Genomic DNA, 23825 nt, shown 5'->3' with positions numbered 1-23825 from the left:
TTCCGTTGACACGACGGTATGAATCAGTTTCGGGAAACAAAAATGAGGAAATCGGCAATTTCGAGGGAACGATTCTCCACCTGTTCATGGTAATAGTGGATTTTGCGGGCGGCCTCGGGAGACAGCTCGATGTCGTCGGCCCCGTACACCTTCTGGGCGATGGTTCGGATCTTCTCCACGATGGGCGTCTGGAACATGGAAACCACAACAAAAACATGGGGGGAAATCGCTTTTAAGGTTGTACAGAAAATTAGGGATGGCAAACTTGATACCAGAATGATAGTTTGAGACCCTGCCTAAATGTCCCCACTAGGTGTCGCTGTATTCTGTCTTGCCGCATTCCCCCCCCCCAAAAAGAAGAGAATATACGGAGACTCAAAGTGAACAAAACTTTCCTTATTACTTATAAGAAAATAAGAAAAAAAGAGAAGAAAAAAGAAAGAAAAAAAACAACAAAAGCGAATAAATATAAATAAAGAGAACACAAAAATTAAGACTCAAGGACAAAAAAAAAAATAGAAAAAGAATAAAAAAGAAAGAAAAAAATAGAAATGAGACAAAAAAGTGAAACTCAAGAAAAAGGAAAATAGGAATTAAAAAGGAAGAGTAAAATGTAAATGGTCTGTATTTATATAGTCAATGAAGACCTCGCATACCCGGTAGCTTAAAATAACAAAACAAAAATATAAACGTAAAAATAAAAGAAATAGGACAACAAGTGAAACTCAATAAAAAAATGAAAAGAAAATGAAAAAAAGACAACAAAAAAGAATAAATAGATAACATGTAAATTAAAACTCAAGGGAAAAAAAAGGGGAAAAAAAAAGAAAAAAGACAAATAGTGAAACTCAAGAAAAAGGAAAATACAAATGAAAACGGAAGAATGACAAAAATAACAAAAAAAAAAAAAAAAAAAAAAAAAAAAATTATATATCTATATATATATAAATAAAAGAAATAGGACAAGTGAAAATCAATAAAAAATGAAAAGAAAATGAAAAAAAGACAACAAAAATGAATAAATAGATAACATGAAAATTAAGACTCAAGGGAAAAAAAGGGAAAAAAAAAACTAAAAAAGACAAAAATTAAAACTCAAGAAAAAGGAAAATACGAATGAAAGCGGAAGAATGACAAAAATAACAAAAAACAAACAAACAAAAAAATATATAGATAAATAAAAGAAATTGGACAAAAAGTGAAACTCAATAAAAAAATAAAAGAAAACAAAGAAAATATATAAAAAAACAAACAAATCAAAGAACAAAAACGAAAATAGAAAAACTAAAAAAAAACAAACGTTAAAAACTTCAAGGATTTCATGCACCCGAACAAACCCCGGATCAGGCACACGAAGTCCAGTTTTTGTCTGTTGTCGTGTGCTTACAGTAGAACGGCATCCCATAATTGGAGTCACAACTTCCTGAGTACGCTAACTCAAAACAGCTGATACCGCCCCCCATCCTGAGCCCCCCCACCCTTATCAAAATATCCCCATCGACCCAACCTGAAGACAAGCAAACGGGAATAAATATCATAAATTCCAGACTACCAATTCCGTACATTAAGGTAAAAAAACTCAACTTTACAGCGGGGAAATGTCCAGTACAGAAAAGTCACACGTGGTGCCTTGATTAAGACACTCTTGATCTTAATTCCATCGGCAGAAAACATTCTCAAAACGAAACTCGATGTACCGTACTGGCTCATGACTGAATTGAAGCTCTCCCATCCTTTGCACACAAGACAAAATGGCAGAGAAGAGACCAAGTATTGCTACCGATGTTGTATCCTTTGTGTCTACTGTATTTGTGCAATGATTATTCAGCCGAGAAATATCGTCGATCACAATTGTACAACATCGAACCTGGTTCGCGACGAGCGGGCCGAATCCTAACCACTTCACCACCGCCAGTGCGGAAAGACATCTCTCATCGTCACACTATTTTAACTCACGGGGTTATTTGTCTCTGGTACTGTGATTCAAAATAGTGTGATGATGAGAGATGCCTTTTTAAGTGTCATTGATTGGTGGATAGGATTCGACGAGTTCACTGCTGCGATCAGGGTTTGAATCCCGTTGCGTTTGAGTAGAATATCTGCATTTTTTTTTGGCATTTTTTTTTATATAGCGCTTTTCAAGTCAATGACTTCTCAAAGCGCTTTACAATGTGCTCCACATTTCCCAATAGCGGCCTTGCAGCCATGTAAGGCGCTAACCTGCTTATTGGGGGTATTAGGGGTTCAGTGTCTTACCCAAGGACACTTTGACATGTAACACAGAAGAGCCGGGATTCGAACTGGGATCCCTTGATCCCAAGACGAGCGCTCTACCTCCTGAGCTACTGCCGCCCCTAGACAATACAATTTATATTGATTTAATTCCTCAAAAATATTAGATTTTATGTATATAATATTTTAGGGTGGCGTCAGGTGACTAATGATCAGCAAGGTTGGGTAGGGTTAACTTAACTGGATTACTTCCAATGACTTTTGGATGACTCCAATACCAAATATGCTTATAAAAGACAAAAGAAACTAAATATGAATAAAATGATGACTCAAAACGCGTGGTAAGGTTTCTCTCCTGGCTTTGATCTCCGGCAAAACTAACATCAAATGCCACAGAAACAAAATGAAAATCAATCCAAACATCATTTTTGCCGTTCCATGTGTTCCGTTACTCCCCAAGCCTGCACAAAATTAAGTCATTTTATTCCTATTTAGTTTCTTTTGTCTTTTATTAGCATATTTGGTATTGGAGTCATCCAAAAGTCATTGAAAGTAATCCAGTTAAAATAACCCTACCCAACCCTGATGATCAGGTATACTATTATGAGCTTCTGAATTTAACTCAATGTTTTAGTCGCATTCCTGCAAATAGGTTAATGCCAATTGAATGAATATTGACTGCTTAGCTTGTTGATTAAAATTAACAACGAGGGTCTTAATGGCGGCACACTGGGTGACTTTCCTGTACTAGACATTTCCCCGCTGATCTTAGTCCATGGGGAAAGTGGGAATCTCGTTTATACATGTATGCACGTCACTCATTAGACGACGAGGCATTTGGCTACCGAACGGTCATGGCGCATCGTCGAGAGGCAGGAGGAATCGTAAAAATCAACAACCATGGCGGACGAAAACACGGAAAACATTCAATGGAGGGAGAGTAAAGTTTGTATTTGATTCAAATTAGTGGGAACAACTCTGTTCAACCTCCAACAGCGCAATAACTTACAAATTCCTGGTTTCGCTTTGCCATCAGCATCCATGAGTACTTCCGTAAACACGCTGTGACGTCACGACAGCGGGAAACTTGTGGCGATCACACAGGAAATCGCATTCAAGTCGCATTGAGATGGAAATGCGAAGACTCTCACAAAAATAGGGGGCGGCAGTAGCTCAGGAGGTAGAGCGCTCGTCTTGGGATCAAGGGATCCCAGTTCGAATCCCGGCTCGGTTACATGTCAAAGTGTCCTTGGGTAAGACACTGAACCCCTTATACCCCCAATAAGCAGGTTAGCGCCTTACATGGCTGCAAGGCCGCTATTGGGAAATGTGGAGCACATTGTAAAGCGCTTTGGGAAGTCATTGACTTGAAGAGCGCTTTTTAGCCCAATTTCGTTGTCACAATGCCCAATTTTGTTGTCACAATATGTTAACCCATTTTGTAACAATGACAATAAAGGTATATTCTATTCTATTCTATTCTGTAAATGCAGATCATTTCATTTCATTTTCAAATATTCACTTTTACAAAAAAAAAAGAAAAGAAAAAAATCAAGTTAAGTTCTGCAGTGTGCTTCTTGCCATAGTTCGTGCTTTATTGAATTTCTTCACTTTGACATCTAGAGCACTTGGCAGAAATCACATCGCGTCATGACAAAGTCAAAGAGCGCTGCCGCGTTGAAGATGAAGAATGAACCGCATCATATTGTAAGCAGCCGTATTTAAAACGTAGGGGGGAAAGGTAGCGGCTTGTCGTGCGGGATTTACAGTCGTGGGCCCGGACTCACCTGAATATCGTAGAGGAATCGGAAGTGGTTGGGTCTCCCGGCAGCGGCTTTCACAGCCAGGGCGAGGTCGACGGAGCCCCGCCCCCCTTGAGCCCAGTGGTGGCAGGCCACAGCGTCCGAGGCCCCGCAGTCTTTGGCGATCCGGCACACTAGCTCGATCTCCGCTTGGGTGTCCGTCCTGAAACGGCAGCGTTCCGTATAAGCTTCAATTGATTTCGGTTCTGCACCCCCCAGGAAGAAGAAAACGCCTCGCTCCTGTCTTCTCATCAAAGTAAACTATATTTTCACGGGGTAGCTTGAGGGTTTACTATACTTAAAGGCACAGGTGTTAAACAGGCGGCCCGCGGGCCAGATCAGACACGCTAAGGGATTGAATCCGGCCCACTCAGAGAAGCGCAAGAGAAAAACAAGCTGCAGGTTGAAATGTCAACTTGATGTTGCCAAAGCTAGGTGCCTCTCACAAAGACACTGTTTTTGTATTTATTTCTCTCTCTCTCTCTCTCTCTCTCTCTCTCTCTTTCTTTCCCACATCTTTTTTCACACTGTCTGTCTCTTTTAACCTCTTTTGCTCTAACTTCTTTTTCCTTTTCTTTATTCTTTTTCTATCTTCTTACCCTTCGCGCTTTCTTTTCTCTTTTCTCTCCTTCTGTCTTTCTATTTCTCTCTCTCACGACTTTTTATCTTTTGTTTCTCACGCTCTCTCCCTCTCTATCTTTTTCTTTCTTTGTCCCGCCCTCTCTCCTTTTCCCTCCCTCTTTCTCTCATTTATTTTTTTCTTTCTCTTGAATCTACTAGTCCGGCCCCCGATAGAATGTTTGTTCTATCGTGTGGCCCCCCCAGTTAAAACGAGTTTGACACCCCTGCTGCAAAAACAAGGCTGCAAAAACAAATTGATGCAAAATCGAGAGTGCATTGATTTACTCTTGATCCGCGTCAAACGTGTAGTAGCGTATTGGTCTGGTAGAGGGCGCTCTGATACCATATTTTAAAGCACGAGGTGCCATGGCGCCCAATTGGCCCCGCTCGGGTGGCACCAGCTGCGGCTCATTAAAAGATTGGCTTTCCGTCTTTTTAAGCTCAGTGCGCTCTCTTACTTTGTCAGTCCGTCAACAAACCTCTGCCCCGCAAGACGTGGGTTCTGACTCGGTCCTGTTTTCCTGTTGGTATTTCCAGTCCGGTATTGTTCCCGTTTATTTTTGTCCTGTTTAATATCGGCTTCCAGTTTCGTTCCCGGCTATTTTTGTCCTGTGTATTATTCTTTCCAGTTTTCGTTCCCGTCTTGTTTGTCCCGTTTATTTTAGATATCCTGTTTCATTATCTATCCTGTCTGTCTGTCCCGTCCTGTCCGGTATCGACCCCATCCTGTCAGATATCAACTCGGGCAATTCGTATCGATCTCGTCGGCCTCTGGCTTCCTGTCTTTCCACACCAGACCGCTGTCTAACGTGCAAGACTCCCCATTTCCCGTAAAATAAAAGGCTTGTGTGAGAACGTCACGCGTTTGGGTCCTGATCCTGTTCTAGTTCCTGACACAGTGGACATGAAAACAGCACTTGTTTTGTTTTATATTATAGAATATTTGCTTTTCCATCCAAAACTTTTAAATATTTAAACATTTCAATAGAGGATATAATTCAAACGGTTACATTTTAAATCCGATTTATCGATCGATCGAAAAAAATTAATCGATTCATCGATTATTACAATAATCGTTAGTTGAAGCGAACAACTCCACAACGGAGCGTACGCTCTGTCAACGAGAGCGCCACTGCCCCCTTGTGCAGTGGAGGTGCAATTGCACTTTATTCTAAGACAGTTAAAAAAAAAAAGTGCGCCGAGGCCAGAGTGAGACGGCGTCCTCACTTGAAGACGTTGAGCGCCACCACCACGGGAACGCCGAACAGATGAGCGATTTCGATCTGCTTTCGGAGGTTGCTCAGGCAGCCGTCTTTCACCAGGGACAGATTCTGACAACAAACGACCAATCGGGAGCGTTTTACGTACCCTTGATGATGATTGGACAAAAAAAAGACATTCGTGCGAATCGTCTAGAACTGATCAGGAACATAGAACGCAAGACTGAACGGACGATAGAACAAATGATATTTAGAATGGCAGATTATTCGAAGGACGGACGGGACAATCGAGAAAATGATAGAAACAACGAAAGAGAGATCCATAGAAGAAGAGTCGATAAATCGATATATCGATAGAGAGACAGATATGGAACTATAGAAAAAGATAAATGGATTTAGATATATATATGGATCAAAAGGTGGATGAATATAGTTATACATATAGTTATAACAATGGAATGATAGACAGCATGATAAACTGAACGACAGATAGATCGATAAACTGATACATGGATTGATAAATGGATAACTAGAGGGATAGATATAATACAATACAATTTTAGAAAGAAAAGGAGAGAGAGAGACAGAGATAAAGAGAGATAAGGAGCAAAGAGAGATAAAGAGACAAGAAGGAGAGAGAGAGAGAGATAAAGAGAGAGATAAAGAGAGCTAAGGAAAGAGAGAGAGAGGGAGATAAAGAGAGATAAGGAGAGAGAGAGAGAGAGAGAGAGAAAGAGAGATAAGAAGGAGAAAAAGAGAGATAAGAAGGAGAGAGAGAGAGAGAGAGATAGAGATAAAGAGGGATAAGGAGAGAGATAAAGAGAGATAAGAAGGAGAGAGAGAGACAGAGATAAAGAGAGATAAGGAGCAAAGAGAGATAAAGAGACAAGAAGGAGAGAGAGAGAGAGATAAAGAGAGAGATAAAGAGAGCTAAGGAAAGAGAGAGAGAGGGAGATAAAGAGAGATAAGGAGAGAGAGAGAGAGAGAGAAAGAGAGATAAGAAGGAGAAAAAGAGAGATAAGAAGGAGAGAGAGAGAGAGAGAGAGAGATAAAGAGGGATAAGGAGAGAGATAAAGAGAGATAAGAAGGAGAGAGAGAGAAATAAATAGATAAAGAAAGAGGGCAAGAGAGAGAGAGAGATATAGAGAGATCAGAGAGGGCAGGAGCGAGAGAGAGAGAAATAAAGAGAGAGATAAAGAGAGATAAAGATAGAGATAGAGAGAGCTAAAGATAAGATATCGAGAGAGAGCTAGATAGATAAAGACAGATAGAAAGAGAGAGAGAGAGAGAGAGAGAGAGATGGAGATTTAAAAAACAAATCAGAGGAGCTGTTTGGGAGCTAAAAGAGCCGTCTCTTCTCAGTGAGTCAAGCCAAAAGAGTCCACTTTCTAAATCGAGCTGTCCTCTTTTGTGGACCAGTAGCGGGCGGTGCCACTTCACATGACAACGCCATCATGACAAGCCACCCGTGCTGGCGTATCACCATCATTTTCACAAACTTTAAAAAAAAAAACATTCTTCCTTTTTAGCGTGGTCTACAAAGTCAGACTGCCAAGAAAACGACCTTGAAAACGCAACATTAAATCCAAAGATTTCAAGCACCCGTACGAACCCTTAACGCTTCTCTTACCTCATCGGTGTATTCTTTTGGAAGCGGCATACCGGCCGCAACCTGAAAATAGAAAAAGTGAGAAATAAATAGAAAAAAAAAAAGAAAAAGAAAGGACATCTGGGAGAAGTGGTGCGAAAGGCCGGAAAATCCCCCCCTCGGCCCTCACGGCGCCAACATCTGTGACGCATTTGGATATCATAATTCAATTTTCTCGCTTGCGTGCACTCAATTACTTCTCATTGCACTTGGGTCCTCTCCCAAATCAGGTTAAGCGAAATCGCTTTCCCCAAATATCCAAAACGTAGCGGCCGTGGTATCGAACTCACCGGGGGTCCGCCGCCGTGCATCTTGAGCGCTCGCACCGTCGCCACTAGCACCACCGCGCTGGGTCTCAGACCCGAAGTCCGACATTTGATGTTGAAGAACTTCTCCATGCCGATGTCCGCCCCGAAGCCGGCCTCCGTCACTATGAGACAAAAAAAACTCACGTTTAGCTAGCTAGCACCTTTAGCGAATAGCTAGCTTTAGCTTCACTTCAATTGTGCAACGCATAGCATTTTCGCAGACCTTAGCGACGAATGCTAATGCCAAAACATGAAAATTTTGATAGAAAATGGCGTTTAAATAGATTCATTTGAGCAATCTCGTAAAACCTGAAAAAAAAAAGATCAAAAATGTGCCAATTGTTCCCAATTTTGTGATTAAATCAGAATATAGTCGCTAGCAGCGTTAGCAACTAGCATTGGTCGCTAGCTGCACATTAGGCATTAGCATCACTTTGTTAGTTGATGTGAAACAAAATTTCGCCGACCTTAACGACGAATGCTAAACCTGTAAAACTGACCAATAGATGGCCTGACAAGGCCAAGAGAAGCTCAAGAGAGAAAAAAGTCAAAATATGCGCTGCAGTTTTACCTTAACGACGAATGCTAACCTGTAAAACGGGATCAATAGACGGCCCGGCAAGGCCGAGAGAAGCTCAAGAGAGAAAGAAGTCAAAATACGAGCTTCGGTTTTAAGTAAAGCCAAGCGCCACCCCCAAAGCAAGTATTCATTCTCTCTCTCTTTCTCCATCTTTGTCACTCTTTCCCAATGTACTTTTTCTCTCCTTCATCTCTGTCTCTCTCTTTCGATTATTTCCTTCTCATTCAGCTCTCTTTTCCCTCTCTTTTTACTTCTCCCTCCTACATGTCTTTCTCTCACTCAGCTTTTCTCTTTTCTCTCTCTTCCCTTCTTTTTCTCCCTTTCTCTCTATCTTCTCTCTTTGTGTTTCTTTCTCTTTCTCTTCTGTTTCTCCTTCTCTGACTTTCTTTCTCTCTTTTTGTCTCAATTTCTCTTTCCCTCTCTTTCTTTGTTTTTGTCACTATTTCTCCATCTACTTTTTGTCTCCTTCCATCTCTGTCTCTCTCTTTCGATTATTTCCTTCTCACTCAGCTCTCTTTCCCTCTCTTTTTTCTTCTCTCTCCTACATGTCTTTCTCTCACTGTGCTTTTCTTTTTTCTCTCTTCCCTTCATTTTTTCTCTCTCTCTTTGTTTTTCTTTCTCCTTTTTCTCTTCTCTGTTTCTCCTTCTCTGACCATCTTTCTCTCTGTCTCTTCTTTGTCTCAATTTCTCTTTCCCTCTCTTTCTTTGTCAATCTCTTTCTCCCTCTACTTTTTCTCTCCTTCCATCGCCTTCTCTCTCTTTCGATCATTTCCTTCTCACTCAGCTAGCTCTTTTTCTTCTAAATTTCTCATCTCTCTCCTACAAGTCTTCCTCTCTCTCTGCTTTTCTCTTTTCTCTCTTTTACCTATTTTTTCCTCTCTTTCTCTTGATTTTCTCTCTTTTTGTTTCTTTCTCTTCTCTGTTTCTCAGTCTCTGACTTTCTTTCTCTCCTTCTCTTTGTCTCAATTTCTCATTCCCTCTCTTTCTTTGTCTTTGTCACTGTATTTCTCCATCTACTTTTTCTCTCCTTCCATCTCTGTCTCTCTCTTTCGGTTATTTCCTTCTCACTCAGCTAGCTCTTTTTTTTCTTCTAAATTTCTCATCTCTCTCCTACACGTCTTTCCCTCTCTCTGCTTTTCTCTTTTTCCTCTTCCCTTCTTTTTCTCTCTTTCTCTCTCTCCTCTCTCTTTGTGCTTCTTTCTCTTTTTTTCTCTTCCCTGTTTTTCCTTCTGTGGCTTTCTTTTTTCTCTTCTTATTCTCCATTTATCTTTCCCTCTCTTTCTTTGTCTTTGACACTCCATTTCTCCATCTACTTTTTCCATCCTTCCATCTCTGTCGCTCTCTTTCAATTATTTCCTTCTCACTCAGCTAGCTCTTTTTTCTTCTTAATTTCCCATCTCTCTCCTACGCCTCTTGCTCTCTGCTTTTCTCTTTTTATTCTCTTCCCCTCTTTTTGTCTCTTTCTTTCTCTCTCTTCTCTCTTTCTCTTTTTTTCTCTTCTGTTTTTTCTTCTCTGGCTTTCTTTCTCTCTTTATCTTCTTAGTCTCTGTTTCTTTTTGTTTCATTCTTTTTCTCACTCATTCTTTCTCTTGCTTTCTCTTTAATCTACCAACCCCAGTGAGTTTTTTTTCCTCTCCCTATTTTGTGGACGCTAATTAAAATGAGTTTGACAACGCTACTTGTGATGTTTTATTTTTAGCTCCATCGGTTGACTTTTGATCTAGCATACCACAAAAATTAAAAAAAAACGTTGAAAAACAAAATAACTTCGTAAGTATCGTTCGGTTATTCCCCTTTTTCCAAACGCGGCGTGACATTTTTGCTAGCCGGCCAATCTTCCCACGAACGCGCTAAGTCAATTAGCGGTCGACTAATGTCTGCGTTTGATTCGTTGAGCATAAGGGCTAACCTGATTAAGGCTTCAAATGCAATCAATGCGATCGGAAGTACTCGCAAATAGTAAACGAATCTGGAAACAAAGAAAATAAAAGCTTATATTTGGTCGCATGGCGCTTCGCTAGAGTCATATAGGCGGAACAAAATTAGAACCGATATCGGCATTTTTACTAATCAAATTTATTCAAAACTCGGTTGTTAAGGCTCAGATGCAGCCAAGCGTTTCTCTCCGTCTCTCCCGCTTTCCGTCTCTGACGCTACCCGCCCCATGCCTTCCGATGAGATAAGCATCCAGGAGCGAAGCCACTCGTTCAGGAAGAATAAACAACAGCAGCTCTGCTAACTCGTGAGACCCGAAATAGTATTGAGATTTCAAAAAGTGCCGGGTAGAAGTGTGTGCGTGATTAGGGGGATTGCGTAAAAAGTGAAGTTAACTTGTATTAGGGAAGGGGCTTTGGGTGGAAACTGATATATTAGCTCTTACCATAACATGAGTTGAGAAGGCGGTGCAGATAATGAATGGACGGATAGTAAAGAACGACTATAATAAATTATTGTTGATAAGTTGGTGCCACTCTTGTCTCCAGTGTCCCCAGTGTCCTCCCCCTTCATAAAAAAATATATTTTTCAAAACAAACCCTATGCAACAAGGACAGTACAAACATCTTCTTTGTTTCTTTCTCTCTTTGTTTTCTTTATCCTCACTGTAAAATGTGGACCTGGAGTGCCACGTCCAATTTAGTCGTCACAATATATTCAACCCATGTTGTAACAATGACAATAAAGGTATATTCTATTCTATTTCTATATGTATTTGTTTTCTTATGAGTAGAAAAAAAAACCTGAAAACCTCCAAATGCAATAGGTCTTGCTCAATGCACACGGTTTAATATAGTGCATAAAACAGGGACATCATCTCTTATTTTGAATTAATTCACAGTGATTAAAAACTAAATTTGATTAAAATAATGTATTCATAAATCTAAAATATAACAGGAATATATAAATGTGTGGGCAGCACGGCGGCGCAGTGGTTAGCGGTTCTAAGATCTTGGGAACCTCCTGCGTGGGTTCAAATCCAGCTACCGGACTTACTGTGCGGAGTTTGTATGTTCTCCCCGTGCTTGCGTGGGTTTCCTCCGGGCACTCCGGTTTCCTCCCACATACCAAAGACATGGATTTCAGGTGGATTGGCCGGTCCAAATTGTCCGGGTGTCAGGGTGTCCCCTGCCCACTGCCCGATGATTGCTGGGATGGGCTCCAGCACCCCCCGTGACCCTACTGAGGATAAGCAGTGCAGCTAATGAGCTGAGATCTAAATGTGTCATGATTACTGATGAGACTCATCTGTGCCCGCTCATTTGTAGCCACTGCCACTGGTTCTGATTGGCTCCTGATCAGTATTTGAACCCGGTCCTGTTTGTCCACTTTTGTCAGTCCGTCTGCGAACCTCAGTGAACACTAGGCATGCCTTTTTTGAACCCTACTCCCACCTGTCCCGTTTTTTTGCTCCCGTCTGTCCCCGGCTTCGACCCCTTTTCGATCCTGACCACGTCTACTCTCCCGTCCCGGCTTCTGACCTCTTTTTGTCCACAACGACATCTTCACTGCTTTTCTGGCTTCAACTCGCTTATGACCCCAACCACATTTTTGCTCTCCTGTCCCGGCTACTGACCTGCTTTTACCGTTCCCGACACCACGGAAGATCCACTTCTGCGTTCAGAGCGACTTGCTTCCCGCGTCCAGTAAACACCGGATCGTGGGTGCAGCCCTTTCTATTCCTTCCCATAAAAACTTGTGAGAAACGCAACGCAAGTGGGTCCCGTCTCTGTTCTGGTCCTGACAAAATGTCTGCTTGTGTATTTATACGGGACATATGTTTTTACTCATCCATCGCCAGGGCATCAAATCAAGACCGTTTAGACCAGGGGTGTCAAACTCGTTTTGGCTGGGGGCCGCAAATGCTATAAAAAAATCTCACGGGGGCTGGACTAATAGGTGTAAGAGAAAGAGAGGGGAGGAAAAAGACAGAAAGAGAAGGACAGAAAGAGAGAGCGATAAACAGATAGGGAGACAGAGTAACAGTGAGAAGAAGAGAGGGAATAGAGATATGAATGGAGAAGGGGGAAATGAATATAGAGAGAAAAATAAAAGGAATAAGAGAAGTGAAACGACAGAAAGAAAAAGAGTCAGCTGGAGAAAAAGAGACAAAGTGAGGTGAGAGAGAAAGAGAGCGAGATCGAAAAAGGGAAAGAAAGAGGATGAGAAAGAAAGAGAAAAATGGAAAGAAAGAGAATCAAAGTGCCAATTAGAGATAAAATAGAAAGAGAGCAAGACAGAGAAAAAAAAGAGAGTGAGAGAGAAATAGAGAAAAAAGAGAGAAAGAGAGAGTGAACAGGAGAAAGAAAAAGGGAGAGAAATAAATAAAAAAGAAGTGAGTCGGAGAGAAATGGAGAAATACTACCACAATTGTTTTGCAAGTATTAACTGGCTTTGGTGACATCCGGTGGAAAGATTTAAAACGACAGCTGATTTTCCTCTTGCGCTTCTCTCACTGTTGTCTTGCGGGCCGGATTTAAAGCATGGGTGGGCCTGATCTGGCCGCCTGTGGTTTAGACACAATCCGAGAAATCAATGTTTCTTTTCGTCCTGGTCCGGCTCCTCTAACACATTTTTAAACCCAAGGTGGCGCTATTCAAAAAGTGTTCCTACCCCGCTTTTAAAAGAATATAAATGTATCCAAAAGGGTAAAAGAGTGCTAAAATACACAAAATGGATCCGTCAAATTAGACTCCACTCCCTCCAATACATTTGCAGGACCAAAAGAGTCACAAAAAAAAACCTCATAAATGGTGCGTAGATGGGTCGGCAAATGAAAATCACATTTTCGCAACCATGATTTTTAAATAATAAAAAAATCGAAATAACGGCACAGGATGTCGAGCTTCCGTCTCTGTGCGATGACCTTGAGCCGTCCCCAAGGACAGGACAGACGTGTCGGTGGAACGGGGGAACTAAATCGCTTTTCCACGAATCCCAGAATCGAGGAAAAAACAATGAAATATCTGCTCGTCGGAAAGAGTCAAATGAAGTGTACTTTGAAGTAGCAATTATTCGTCCGATATCACGCAGAAGTGCGATTCGTCTTTGTAGCTTACGTAGAATTCGTTTGAGGTCGAGTCGACTTCAAAACAAAAAGCACGGCCGTGAATTTGGGTCCACTCCTATCTCTCCCACATCCTTCACAGAGTTCATACAGAGTTCCTTTTAGAAAAATGCTCGGATAAAAATCATTGCGTTTAAGGCAGGGCTCCCAAAACCGTGGCCCGCGGGCTGAATACAGCCCTCTACTTTTGCTTCTGCCCCCTGAACAATACTGTTGAGGAGCAATGTTCCCTGTAATTTTCCTTACGGGTCTGAGCGTTCACACAAAGTCGGTAAACCACGCTTGAAACCACAGTGAGCAACGGCAATCCCAAGTGTGGCAGTGTGTAAGATACAGAACTGTACTTAATCACATTTTTAGTGGAAGTACAATGTTGGCAACAAGATTCACTTGATATCATTGGAAATTATTTGACCGCAACAAAAACTTTTTCTTCTTTTTTCCTACTTTTTTTTAAATTCCTTTAAAAAAAATCTCTGTGTTTATTTTTTCCGAGCTGTTACCTTTTTCTTTTTGTTTTCGATTTACTTTTTTCCAACATTTCTTTCTTTTCTTTTTTCTGGCTTTTTTCCAAAAAAAAAATGTCTCTTCCTTTTGTTTCTTTTTTTCCTCAGCTTTTCACTACTTTTTCATTTTGGTATTTTTTTCTTTTTTGTTCTAATCCCCCCTTCCTTAAAGTCGTTTTGTGCATAATTTTGCATAATATTTGGTCATGTTGGGATTGAAGAAGCAAAAACAACCTGAAGAGCTGTTTAGGACCCGAAAGAGCCGGTTCCTTTTAGTGAGCCGAGCCGAAGAAGCCGGTTCTCGACAAAGTCTACTAACTTTACTCTACTTCGTTCGACTTCGACTCGACATCAAAATACCGCATTTAGGACACAATGTCGGGGAACCCGTGAATTTTTACCTTCATGCGCTGTAACTTTGACTTGAGTCGCTTCTTAATTAGTAATTTTGAGCCCTGATTTTTGTGCGCTGGCTAGATTTTCTTGTGCGCAGAGAATGTGCCAGCAGTGCGGAATTGCGCACTTGCGCAGCTTAGAGAGAACACTGGTGAGGAGTTTGATTTTATCTTTTTAGAGCATGATGCTGCCACTACCATGTTCGACAGTGGTAATGGTGTTTTCAAGTCTCTTAAGAGCACCCTATTCCACATTTGTTTCTCCCACTTGGTCTTTTAAAAATTAAATCGCTTGTCATCCTTTTTAATTTGATTTTTGTTTTATATTGTACTTTAATTATTTCTATTTTATTTTCCATTGCAGCCTGGTCATCCTGGTAGGGGGTGATTACTCTAGCCCTTTGAGACTCCTTGTGATTAAGGCCTATACAAGTAAACATGACTTGACCGAGGTTTTTGAATTTTTCCTTGCCCTCATGTAGGTTTCAGATCAGGGGATGGTGTAATACTAGTCTGTGGTTTGCAATAATCTGTGGTCCCTTTGATTAAGAGCCAAACAAATAAACAGGACTTGACCAGATATAACAATAGATAGAACGCTAGCTAGAACATTAGCTATAGAAATCGATGGACTTATTTTTAATGCCACATAAAAAACAAATTCAAGTGGTGGTGTTATTTTTGATAGATGACCCAAAAAAACTCATGGGCGGGGGCAGGAATGGAAGGAAATGATTTTTTTGTGGGGGGGGGGGGAGTTTGGTTCATCATGCATCCCAGCTGTTGTGGTGGTGGGGGGGCGAGAGTGAGGTCAAGTTCCTAACATTCCCGAGTGTCAAATGACCCTAACGCAGACAGGTAGGCCTCTGCAAATTCCTCTTGAATGTTGCCCACAGCTAAAAATTCTGTTTGTCCAATTAAGATGGAGCGCGACCTGAAAGGACCTCCTGCGGCACATTTGGTTCCAGCTGACTTGGAAAAAAATGAAAATACAGATGAATGTGAGGAGGGCCTTTTTGAAGTAAAAGTCAGAAAAGTGAAAGCAGCCGGTGAGATGACATTGTGGCATTATTTTGGAGTCGAGATGAGCAAAGATTCTGAGTATAAAATAAAGATTACCGTAAATTCCGGCCTACCGAGCGCACCTGATTATATTCAAACACAAAACTCCATTTTGTCTTTGTACACATCGCACTGGGTGGCTGCCGCGATCATAGGCAAAATTACATTTGATTGTCATCGTTCCTTGAGGATTAAAGGAAACTTAAAGCGACTTGACATTGACGCAAGTGATATGGAAAAAGAAGTGTAGGTTCAATTCAGATGTATACTTTGAGGACTTGATTTGTCGGTAAAATGTGATTGAAATATAATGAGTGTGTTGCACATATTCCATAAACTAATGTTAAGCCTCCCGTTTTGCTCCAGTTATGTATTTTATGAATGATGTAGACAAAAACTTGGACTTATTCCTCTCGAAGGGCGTCGTAAATGCTTTCAGGCATCGCTGTGGTGTTTTGCAGAGTGTGCGTTGTGGTAGCTCGCCCATCTTCCTACTGTTGCTGGACAAAATATTTCGGCCATTGAAAAAAAGATTTTTAAAGCTATATTGTTTAAAAGTAGCGAAAAAGTAGCAGCTTGGAGTCCGGAATTTACAGTAGGTATCAAAAAAATAAAATAAAGATAAGTCATACATTTATCCTGTTTTTGTATCTACATCAGCAAAGGAGATTGCATAGGATGCAGGTTCCTTATTTTAAGCTATTTTACTTTACTGTTATTGTTGTTTTGACGATTATGCACTGTTTACATCATTGTCACAATCGTGTTGCTGTTCTTTGATATCCACACCCTTTCGGGCAGATCCGCTTTTCTAAATTAGGAGATAAATATAGATATAGATAGAAATAGAGATAGATATAGATACTTTATTCATCTATAGAGATAGATATCGAGATAGAGATATATATAGAGATAGAGAGATAGAGATATAGAAATATATAGAGATGGATATAGAGAGATAGAGATAAATATAGAAAGATAAATATAGAGATGGATATAGAGAGATAGAGATGGATAGAGATAGAGAGATATATAGAGAGAGAGATAGATATAGAGATAGAAGGATAGAGAGATAACAAGATAGAGAGATATAGAGAGCTATAGAAAGGTAGATAGCTATAGAGAGATATAAAGATAGAGGAATGACGAGATAGATAGATATAGATATAGAGAGATAGAGATATAGAGGGATAGAGAGATAACGAGATAGAGGGATAGATATAGATATAGAGTGATAGAGAGATAGCAATAGAGAAAAATAGGGAGATAGAAATAGAAAGATAGATAGAGATAGATGTAGAGATAGATATAGAGCGATAGAGAGATAACGAGAGGGATAACGAGAGAGAGAGAGAGAGAGAGAGAGAGAGAGATAGATATAGAGAGATATATATAGAGATAGAGCGTTAGATACTTCATTCATCCCCTTAGGGAAATTCGCACTTCCAGCAATACAAAAATACCCAAATATAATATTTTGCTATAGAGTATTTAAATAGTGCTACGGAAAATACACAGTGTAATAAAAATAGGGTAATATGCAAATGTAGGGGTGGGGTTGAATGTGGGCTTCTACTCCCCCGGGTGGAGTTAAAGAGCCTTCATGGCATGAGGAAGAAATGATCTCTTCAGTCTGTCCGTGGAACAAAACAAAAGGCTCCGGGGGAGGTCTTTGAGGACAGGTTGGAATTTTTATCCCCTGACTTCGCTGGAATACTATAAACCTATCAATGAGGCGTCGATTTTACATGTTATATATACAGGGAAGTGGTCATGGGTGATAAAATTGGAAGTGAATGAGATTTTGAGTAGAAAAATCAAAAATAGGTATCAGTTTTGCAAGTAAAACATGAAGGAAGAGAGGAATGGACTCAAAGTAACGTTGAATTCCAGCCATTCCCTGGGTTGTCACAGTGCTTAAGAGTAGAACTTTTATGGGATTCATTTCACGCTTTTATGTTACAACAAACGTGCGTTTCAGCGCATGATCCCCGACAAGAAACGGCACGAAAGGAATTTGTCGGACGGAAAACAAACACGGAACGTTTTTTTTCCTTGATTGTAAATTCCGTTCATTTCGAAAGCCCTACGTGACCGCATTCGAACGTGCCGCAGGATTGTTTAGCTCCGAGGAGGAAGGGTGTCAACGCTTGCGTCGCGGTCGGCCGGGCGCATTCCCGACATGTTTTCTGCGGCCAAAAGTCGACGTAGGCCATTGGAGCAGACTTACAGAACAAAATGGAAGTGCTTATGTCTGCCCTGGCATCTGAGGGATTAGTAAGGCTTACTACCGAATTCCTGAGGCTCTTAAAATCATCTAGTGACTTCCTTCCTCTCTGTTTGGACGCCGTCTTTCGTTCCTAGAAAGCGGAGCGGATGCCGACCAAAGATTGCATGAGTAGGCAAGCCACTCAAAGGTTTTTTTAATATATACATATATGTATATATGTGATATAATATATTTTACCATTACATTTGGACTATAAGCAGACAACTCTGAAAAGTTGCCTGCCCAGCCATAAAGTTGCCTGCTCCATTTTTCACAACTTGAAACACAATAAGACGACTCATTGTAAGAAAACCCTATTGTTGCAAAGTATTAAGGATCGATAATCAGAATATATAACAGAACAACACTTTAAAATTAAGTTTATTATAAATCTACTAATAACATTCATTGCGTGTATATGACATCAATGTTTTCTGTCTGCCATCAGTGTGTACCTGTATTGACTCATCTTCATTCATGCAATGTTTGCGTTGCGTTGTCTGCTACAAGCCACGTGAACTCCTTTTTCCGCGATGCTTTTAATGTACGTTTACGTTTTGTAGCGTCATCAATGTCGTTAGCTTCTTTTGAATCTTTCTTTTGGGGCTGAGGTTGTGGCTTGATTCCTAACCAACTCAAAGAAAAGGTAGATAGCTAACTAAAAAGGAAGCAAAAATTTAACTGGATAACTAGCAAAAGAAGGTAAACCGTTAACAAGATAGCATGCAAAAAACAAGTAAAAAAATAGCTAGACAGCTTGCTAGATAGCTAAAAAAGTTGGAAGAATAAGAAGCCATTTAAATACCCATATAGAAGACTAAAAACAAAGCTGGATGGCTAATTAAAAAGGAAGCCAAAACTTAGCTAGAAAACTAGCAAAAAAGGTAAAATGTTAGCTCAATAGCATGCAGAAAATATAAAAAGCTAGCTATATAGCTAAAAAGGTTGGAGGGTAGCTAGCTACAAAGCTAAAAAATACCTAGGTAGCTCGGCAAAAGAATAAAAAGCCATCTAAATAGCGATATAGACAACTCTAAATACAGGTGGATAGCTAGCTGAAAAGGAATCCAAAATGTAGCTATGTTTCCACAATGCTTTTAATGTGCGTTTACGTTTTGTAGCGTCATACATTTTGTTAGCTTCTTTTGAATCTTCTGGGGCTGAGGTTTTGGCTGGATTCCTAACCACTTCTCCATTTTTCTTGTGTTCTCTGTGCGTCTACTTTGGAAAATGATATGCAAATGAAAAACCTTATAAGGCTCGGGAAAGTCCGGAAGTACAAAGTTATTCGACGCAGGCTTCCAATTGGCTGCCGAGTATCCAAATTGCCAAACGAACTGAGATTCAGAAATTTCCAAACTGAACGAAGATTTCAAAATCGGAATAAAGCAAATGTTTGATTTGAATAATAATAATAAAAAAATAATAAAAAGAAAGACGATTTTTTTTTCCTTTCTTGAAAAAGTTGTCGGCCACCCGGGCAGACATCGTTGTGTAAGTTGTACGCCCGACGTAAAAGATGCACGCCCCGGGCGTCCGGGCAAACGTTATTTCAGACACTGATATAAGTAGCAATTTATCCCCCAAGCTTTCAACCCTGTGGCTTATTGATGCATTTTTTTTCTAACGGCCGCTAGGGGGCGCCTGAGCAGTAAATGTAAGCGTGAGACGCGTGAAATATATGTATGGAGGAAGACGCGAGTTTAAAGAAACTTTGCGCTTTGTGCATGAATAAAACAAGCATGAACAGAACCTTCTCACGGAAAAGGGGGCGCTCACAAGCATCCTGGGAAGCATTTTCAGGTCAGATTTTTATGCGTTGTCATTCTGGTGTCTTTTGGAGTCAATATTTGACACGGTTGGCGTCTCTGGATTGTCCTTGATGCAACAAAGCCATTTTCACATTCAAAGAAGTTAAAGACAGCCAGGGGACATAATAGTAAGTTACGTCAGCTTGCTAGTTGTGGGGTATCTGTATGTATCAAAGCGGAGCCGCCACGAGCGGCTGCCTTTTCCAGCAGCTGCCCTATTGTTTTATTGTCTGCTCCTATCTTCAGTGTTTTTTCTTCCCGTTTTGACAACTACACTATGTATGGATTACTTCTATCCTATGGACATGGGTTTTAGCGCACAAAAACTGCGTGAATTCAAGGAATTTCAACTCCTTGCCCTGAAGAATTCCCGTGCCGGCGTGATGAAGGGGCCTATCGTGGAAGAAGAGCCGGAGCTAGCGAAGCGGCTAGCGGCGTTATAAGTCTTCGGTACCATCCGTAATCATGGTAAATGCGAACTCACGACCAAATAAGATCATCGAGTGCTGGTGGAAAACATCGAAGCGCACAGGGAGCGCAGTTGCTGTGTTTTGCGGAAACGTGGCTCACGTTTAGCATTCCGGACGCTAACGTGTAGCCACCCGGAGCTACCCGGAGCAATCCGGCTTCAACGCCGCTAAACAGAGACACGAAAGCCGGGGGGAATCGGAGAGAAGGCGGACTTGCTGACACGAGGTGGTGTATCCCTGGATTTTCACAAAGAAAAGTTTTCCATCTGCCGCAGGGATGTCGAACTTTTGGACTGGCGTGACGTCATCCACTCCACTACAAGCACACCTGGGGCATCATGTTCATCTGTTAATAAACAACGGGGTAGACTGCTGGAAGTGTGAATTTCCCTACGGGGATGAATAAAGTATCTATCTATCTTCTTTCAGACTGATGGTGACGTTTCTGTGATGAGTGTATTTTGAAACGGTCATATCTTGAATCCCTAAAATTTGCACTTTCCAATGATACGTGGCATGACTGATTTCAGTGACTGGGGACATCTTAAAGACACCTCTTTTTTATCAAAAGTGCCGTCGGAACATTCAGGGGTTAAGGTACTGTAGATTATTAAAAGACTGAAAGCAAGCAAACGCCAGCCTTTTTATTCCAAATGTTACCCATCCTTTCTCAGAGAAAGACAAGAAGGGAAAAACATTTTTTTCCCAAAAGAATAAAAAGATAGCGAAGAAGAAGAGTCAAAAAAGCAAAATTGGAATAAAGAAAATAAAGGAAAACAATAGGGAAGAAAGGAACAGGCAAAAAAGGAAAATTGGAATAAAGAAAATTAAGAGGAAAAAAGGGAAGAAGAAGAGCCAAAAAAGGAATATTGGAAGTAAGAAAATTAAGGAGAAAAAATAGGGAAGAAAAAGAAGGAATAAGTAGAAGAGACAAAAAAGGAATATCGAAAGAAAGAAAATTTAAAAAAAGAAAAATAGGGAAGAAGAAAAAGAGGCAAAAAGGAAAATTGGAATAAAGAAAATTAAGGGAAAAATAGGGAAGAAGAAGAGCCAAATAAGGAATCTTGGAATAAAGAAAATTGAGGAATAAAAATAGGGAAGAAGAAAAAGAGTCAAAAAATGAAAATTGGAATAAAGAAAATTAAGGGAAAAATAGGGAAGAAGAAGAGCCAAATAAGGAATCTTGGAATAAAGAAAATTGAGGAATAAAAATAGGGAAGAAGAAAAAGAGTCAAAAAAGGAAAATTGGAATAAAGAAAATGAAGGGAAAAAGATAGGGAAGAAGAAGAGCCAAAAAAATGAAAATTGGAATAAAGAAAATTAAGGAAAAATAAATGAAAACGAAGAAAAAAGGAAATGGGGAGAAAAAGAAAAGATGATTAATCAAAGAGAAAACGAAAAAAAGCAATGTTCTTTCTTTTTCTTTTGTTATTTATTTTTCCCTTTTTTATTTTTTGAATTTCATTTTTATTCATCTTTTTTTCTTTTTGTTTAATCTAATTTTGCCTTTTTTATTTTATTTTCTTCTCTACCTTCTTTTCAAATGAAATAAGGTGCGTTTTGGTCACTTGGAGTCTCCGTAGCTTGTCTTCTTCCGTTGTGATCTGTTTTTGGTGGCATGACAGAATACAGCGACATCTAGTGGGCAAATGATGCACACTCTCTTTTTCATTTTCTCACTAAGGCAGGGGCCTCAAACTATTACCCAAGGGGCCCTGATATATGAAGTGTGAGAAGGGTCCTACCCACAAATTTGTGGCATCCCACCAATTTTCCTTTTTCCAGCACTTTTTATGTTTTTTTTGTCCTCTAAATAACGATAAACATAAAAAAATGCATAGAAGGTAAAAAGTGTGCGGGTCTTACCCACAAATCCTTGGCGTCCCACCAACTTTAAAGCCAGTTTGTCGGCGATGACTGAAGAGTTGCCGTGGGCGATGTTGGCGAAAGGCCCGGCGTGGACAAATACTGGAGAACCCTTGAAACACACAAAAACATTGATTTTAAATCCAGAAAGAGCTTTTCTTTGTTGCCATGTGCATCAAAATAAGGTTTGAGGCCTTTTATTTGCTCAGATTCCTGAAAAAAACTCACAAAAGGGTTCGCCGCAACAGCCAACTTGGAAACAATCTTACTTTTTTACAACAGTACAACAAAATCCGTACACCTTCTTCATGGTCTAATTCAAACCCTTTTCAAGCACTTATAAAGCCATTTTTTCAAGGTTTCCAGTACCTTCAAAGGAAGATTTCCAGCGCTCATCAAAAGGCTAATTTTTTGGTTGACTTTGAAGACTAAAATAAAGTCGTTATTGTCAGGAACCAGAACAGGATCAGGACCCAATCGCGTGACGTTCTCAACTAGTCTTTATTTTTCATAGAGTACCGTATTTTCCGCACTATAAGGCGCACCGGGTTATAGGGCGCGCCCCGAAAAAATAGTTTTTGGTCCTGTTTTTGACATACATAAGACGCACCGGATTATAAGGCGCTACAATGGGAACGTCGACAAAAAAGTCAGATAGTTCAGTCCAACTTATTACCCCCTTAACATTCCCAAAGCTTGCAAAGACGCAAATACGTGTCGAGAACACGTGCGGATGCGGTGTCCGTACGATGTCACTCAAATGCATCGTTCCATCATTCGGAAGGTTAAAGTCTTGGGATTCAAGAAATGCCAACCATTCCTTAGTTTCTATTTGCTTTTTCGCTCGCAACTTTACTGTGCATATGACAATAAACACTTGGAATTGAGTTTAATTTAAAAATAGACACTCCATTCCATCCATTATCTGCACCGCTTATCACAGAAACATCGCGTTCAGTCTGAAACAAGATACAGGGACAATATAAAACCCGGAGTAGCTCACCGAAGTCGTTGTGTTCATAATAATGTGCAGCCAATGTCCTCTTATATCCTTGAGGGTAGTAAATCCAGGAGAATAAAATATTTACAAATACAGAATAGAAAAAAATGCTTTCTCTATGCCGTCAGCCACGCGCTATACACATTCATCTTTTTCGGCCAATTAAAGGCTTTGTTTCGCCGTTAAAGCCAATGCCAGCCTGTAAATGATAAAAAAGGATCCGCCCCTTGACCTCCGAATAACTTTAGCCAATAGTGATCGATTCAAATGATGATTGACACATTGGTTAGCCAATGAAACGCCGGTAAATAAATCCCAGCATACACCGCGGACTACTTGGCGTTCGGGGGAAAATCTAGTCGGCGGCTGCAAGTTAGTTGGAAAACTTTGCAATTTTAAACTTGATCCATAAATAAGGCGCACTTTATTATAAGGCGCATGGTCAGCTTTTGAAAAAAATAAAGGCTTTTAGGTGCGCCTTATAGTGCGGAAAATACGGTACTTTATTTCTAAAAAATATTTCTCCTGAAGGAGCCTCCAGTGCAGAGTTTGCATGTTCTCCCTGTGTTTGCGTGGGTTTCCTCCGAGGACTCCTGGTTTCTCCCACAAACCAAAAACAGGCATGTCAGGTTAATTGGCTGCTCCGAATTGTCCCTAGGTGTGTCCCCCTGCCCACTGCCCGAAGATAGCTGGGATGGGCTCCAGCACCCCCGCGGCCCTACTGAGGATAAGCGGTGCAGATAATGGATGGATTCCTCATTAAACTGCGTCGAAACGTTCTATAGCTTCAAAAATCAGTCAAATGAATTGTCTTTATTGTGACTTTGGAAGTGGAAAATGAGCATTCTCACAAATGTAAAATCTGAATGAAACAAGGACCCCGGATAAGAAAGAATTCAACTAGTCGGCCGCACACGAGGAAACCGAAAATACAAACGGGGTTTAGGGAGCCATTGTTAGAGGACCGAGGAAG

General features: G+C 40.5%; 1 protein-coding gene across 3 annotated transcripts in view; it reads right to left on the bottom strand.

Moving 5' to 3' along the window:
* The window catches only part of mthfd1l (methylenetetrahydrofolate dehydrogenase (NADP+ dependent) 1 like), an 83124-nt gene that overhangs the window by 11848 nt on the left and 47451 nt on the right, over positions 1-23825 (bottom strand). For all 3 annotated transcript variants that reach the window (XM_088325706.1, XM_088325704.1, XM_088325705.1), the window contains 6 exons: positions 21853-21964; positions 7814-7953; positions 7506-7547; positions 5883-5986; positions 4020-4197; positions 81-188 (listed from right to left, as the gene is read on the bottom strand). In XM_088325706.1, coding sequence (XP_088181832.1) covers positions 81-188; positions 4020-4197; positions 5883-5986; positions 7506-7547; positions 7814-7953; positions 21853-21964 — 684 coding nt within the window. The remainder of the gene's footprint in view (positions 1-80; positions 189-4019; positions 4198-5882; positions 5987-7505; positions 7548-7813; positions 7954-21852; positions 21965-23825) is intronic.

Source organism: Urocampus carinirostris, chromosome 20 (assembly GCF_059441175.1).
Source record: "Urocampus carinirostris isolate Australia breed hairy pipefish chromosome 20, RoL_Ucar_1.0, whole genome shotgun sequence".
Taxonomy (NCBI): domain Eukaryota; kingdom Metazoa; phylum Chordata; class Actinopteri; order Syngnathiformes; family Syngnathidae; genus Urocampus; species Urocampus carinirostris.
The sequence above is the reverse complement of the archived record's forward strand: the minus strand, read 5'-3'. Positions and strand labels throughout refer to the sequence as shown.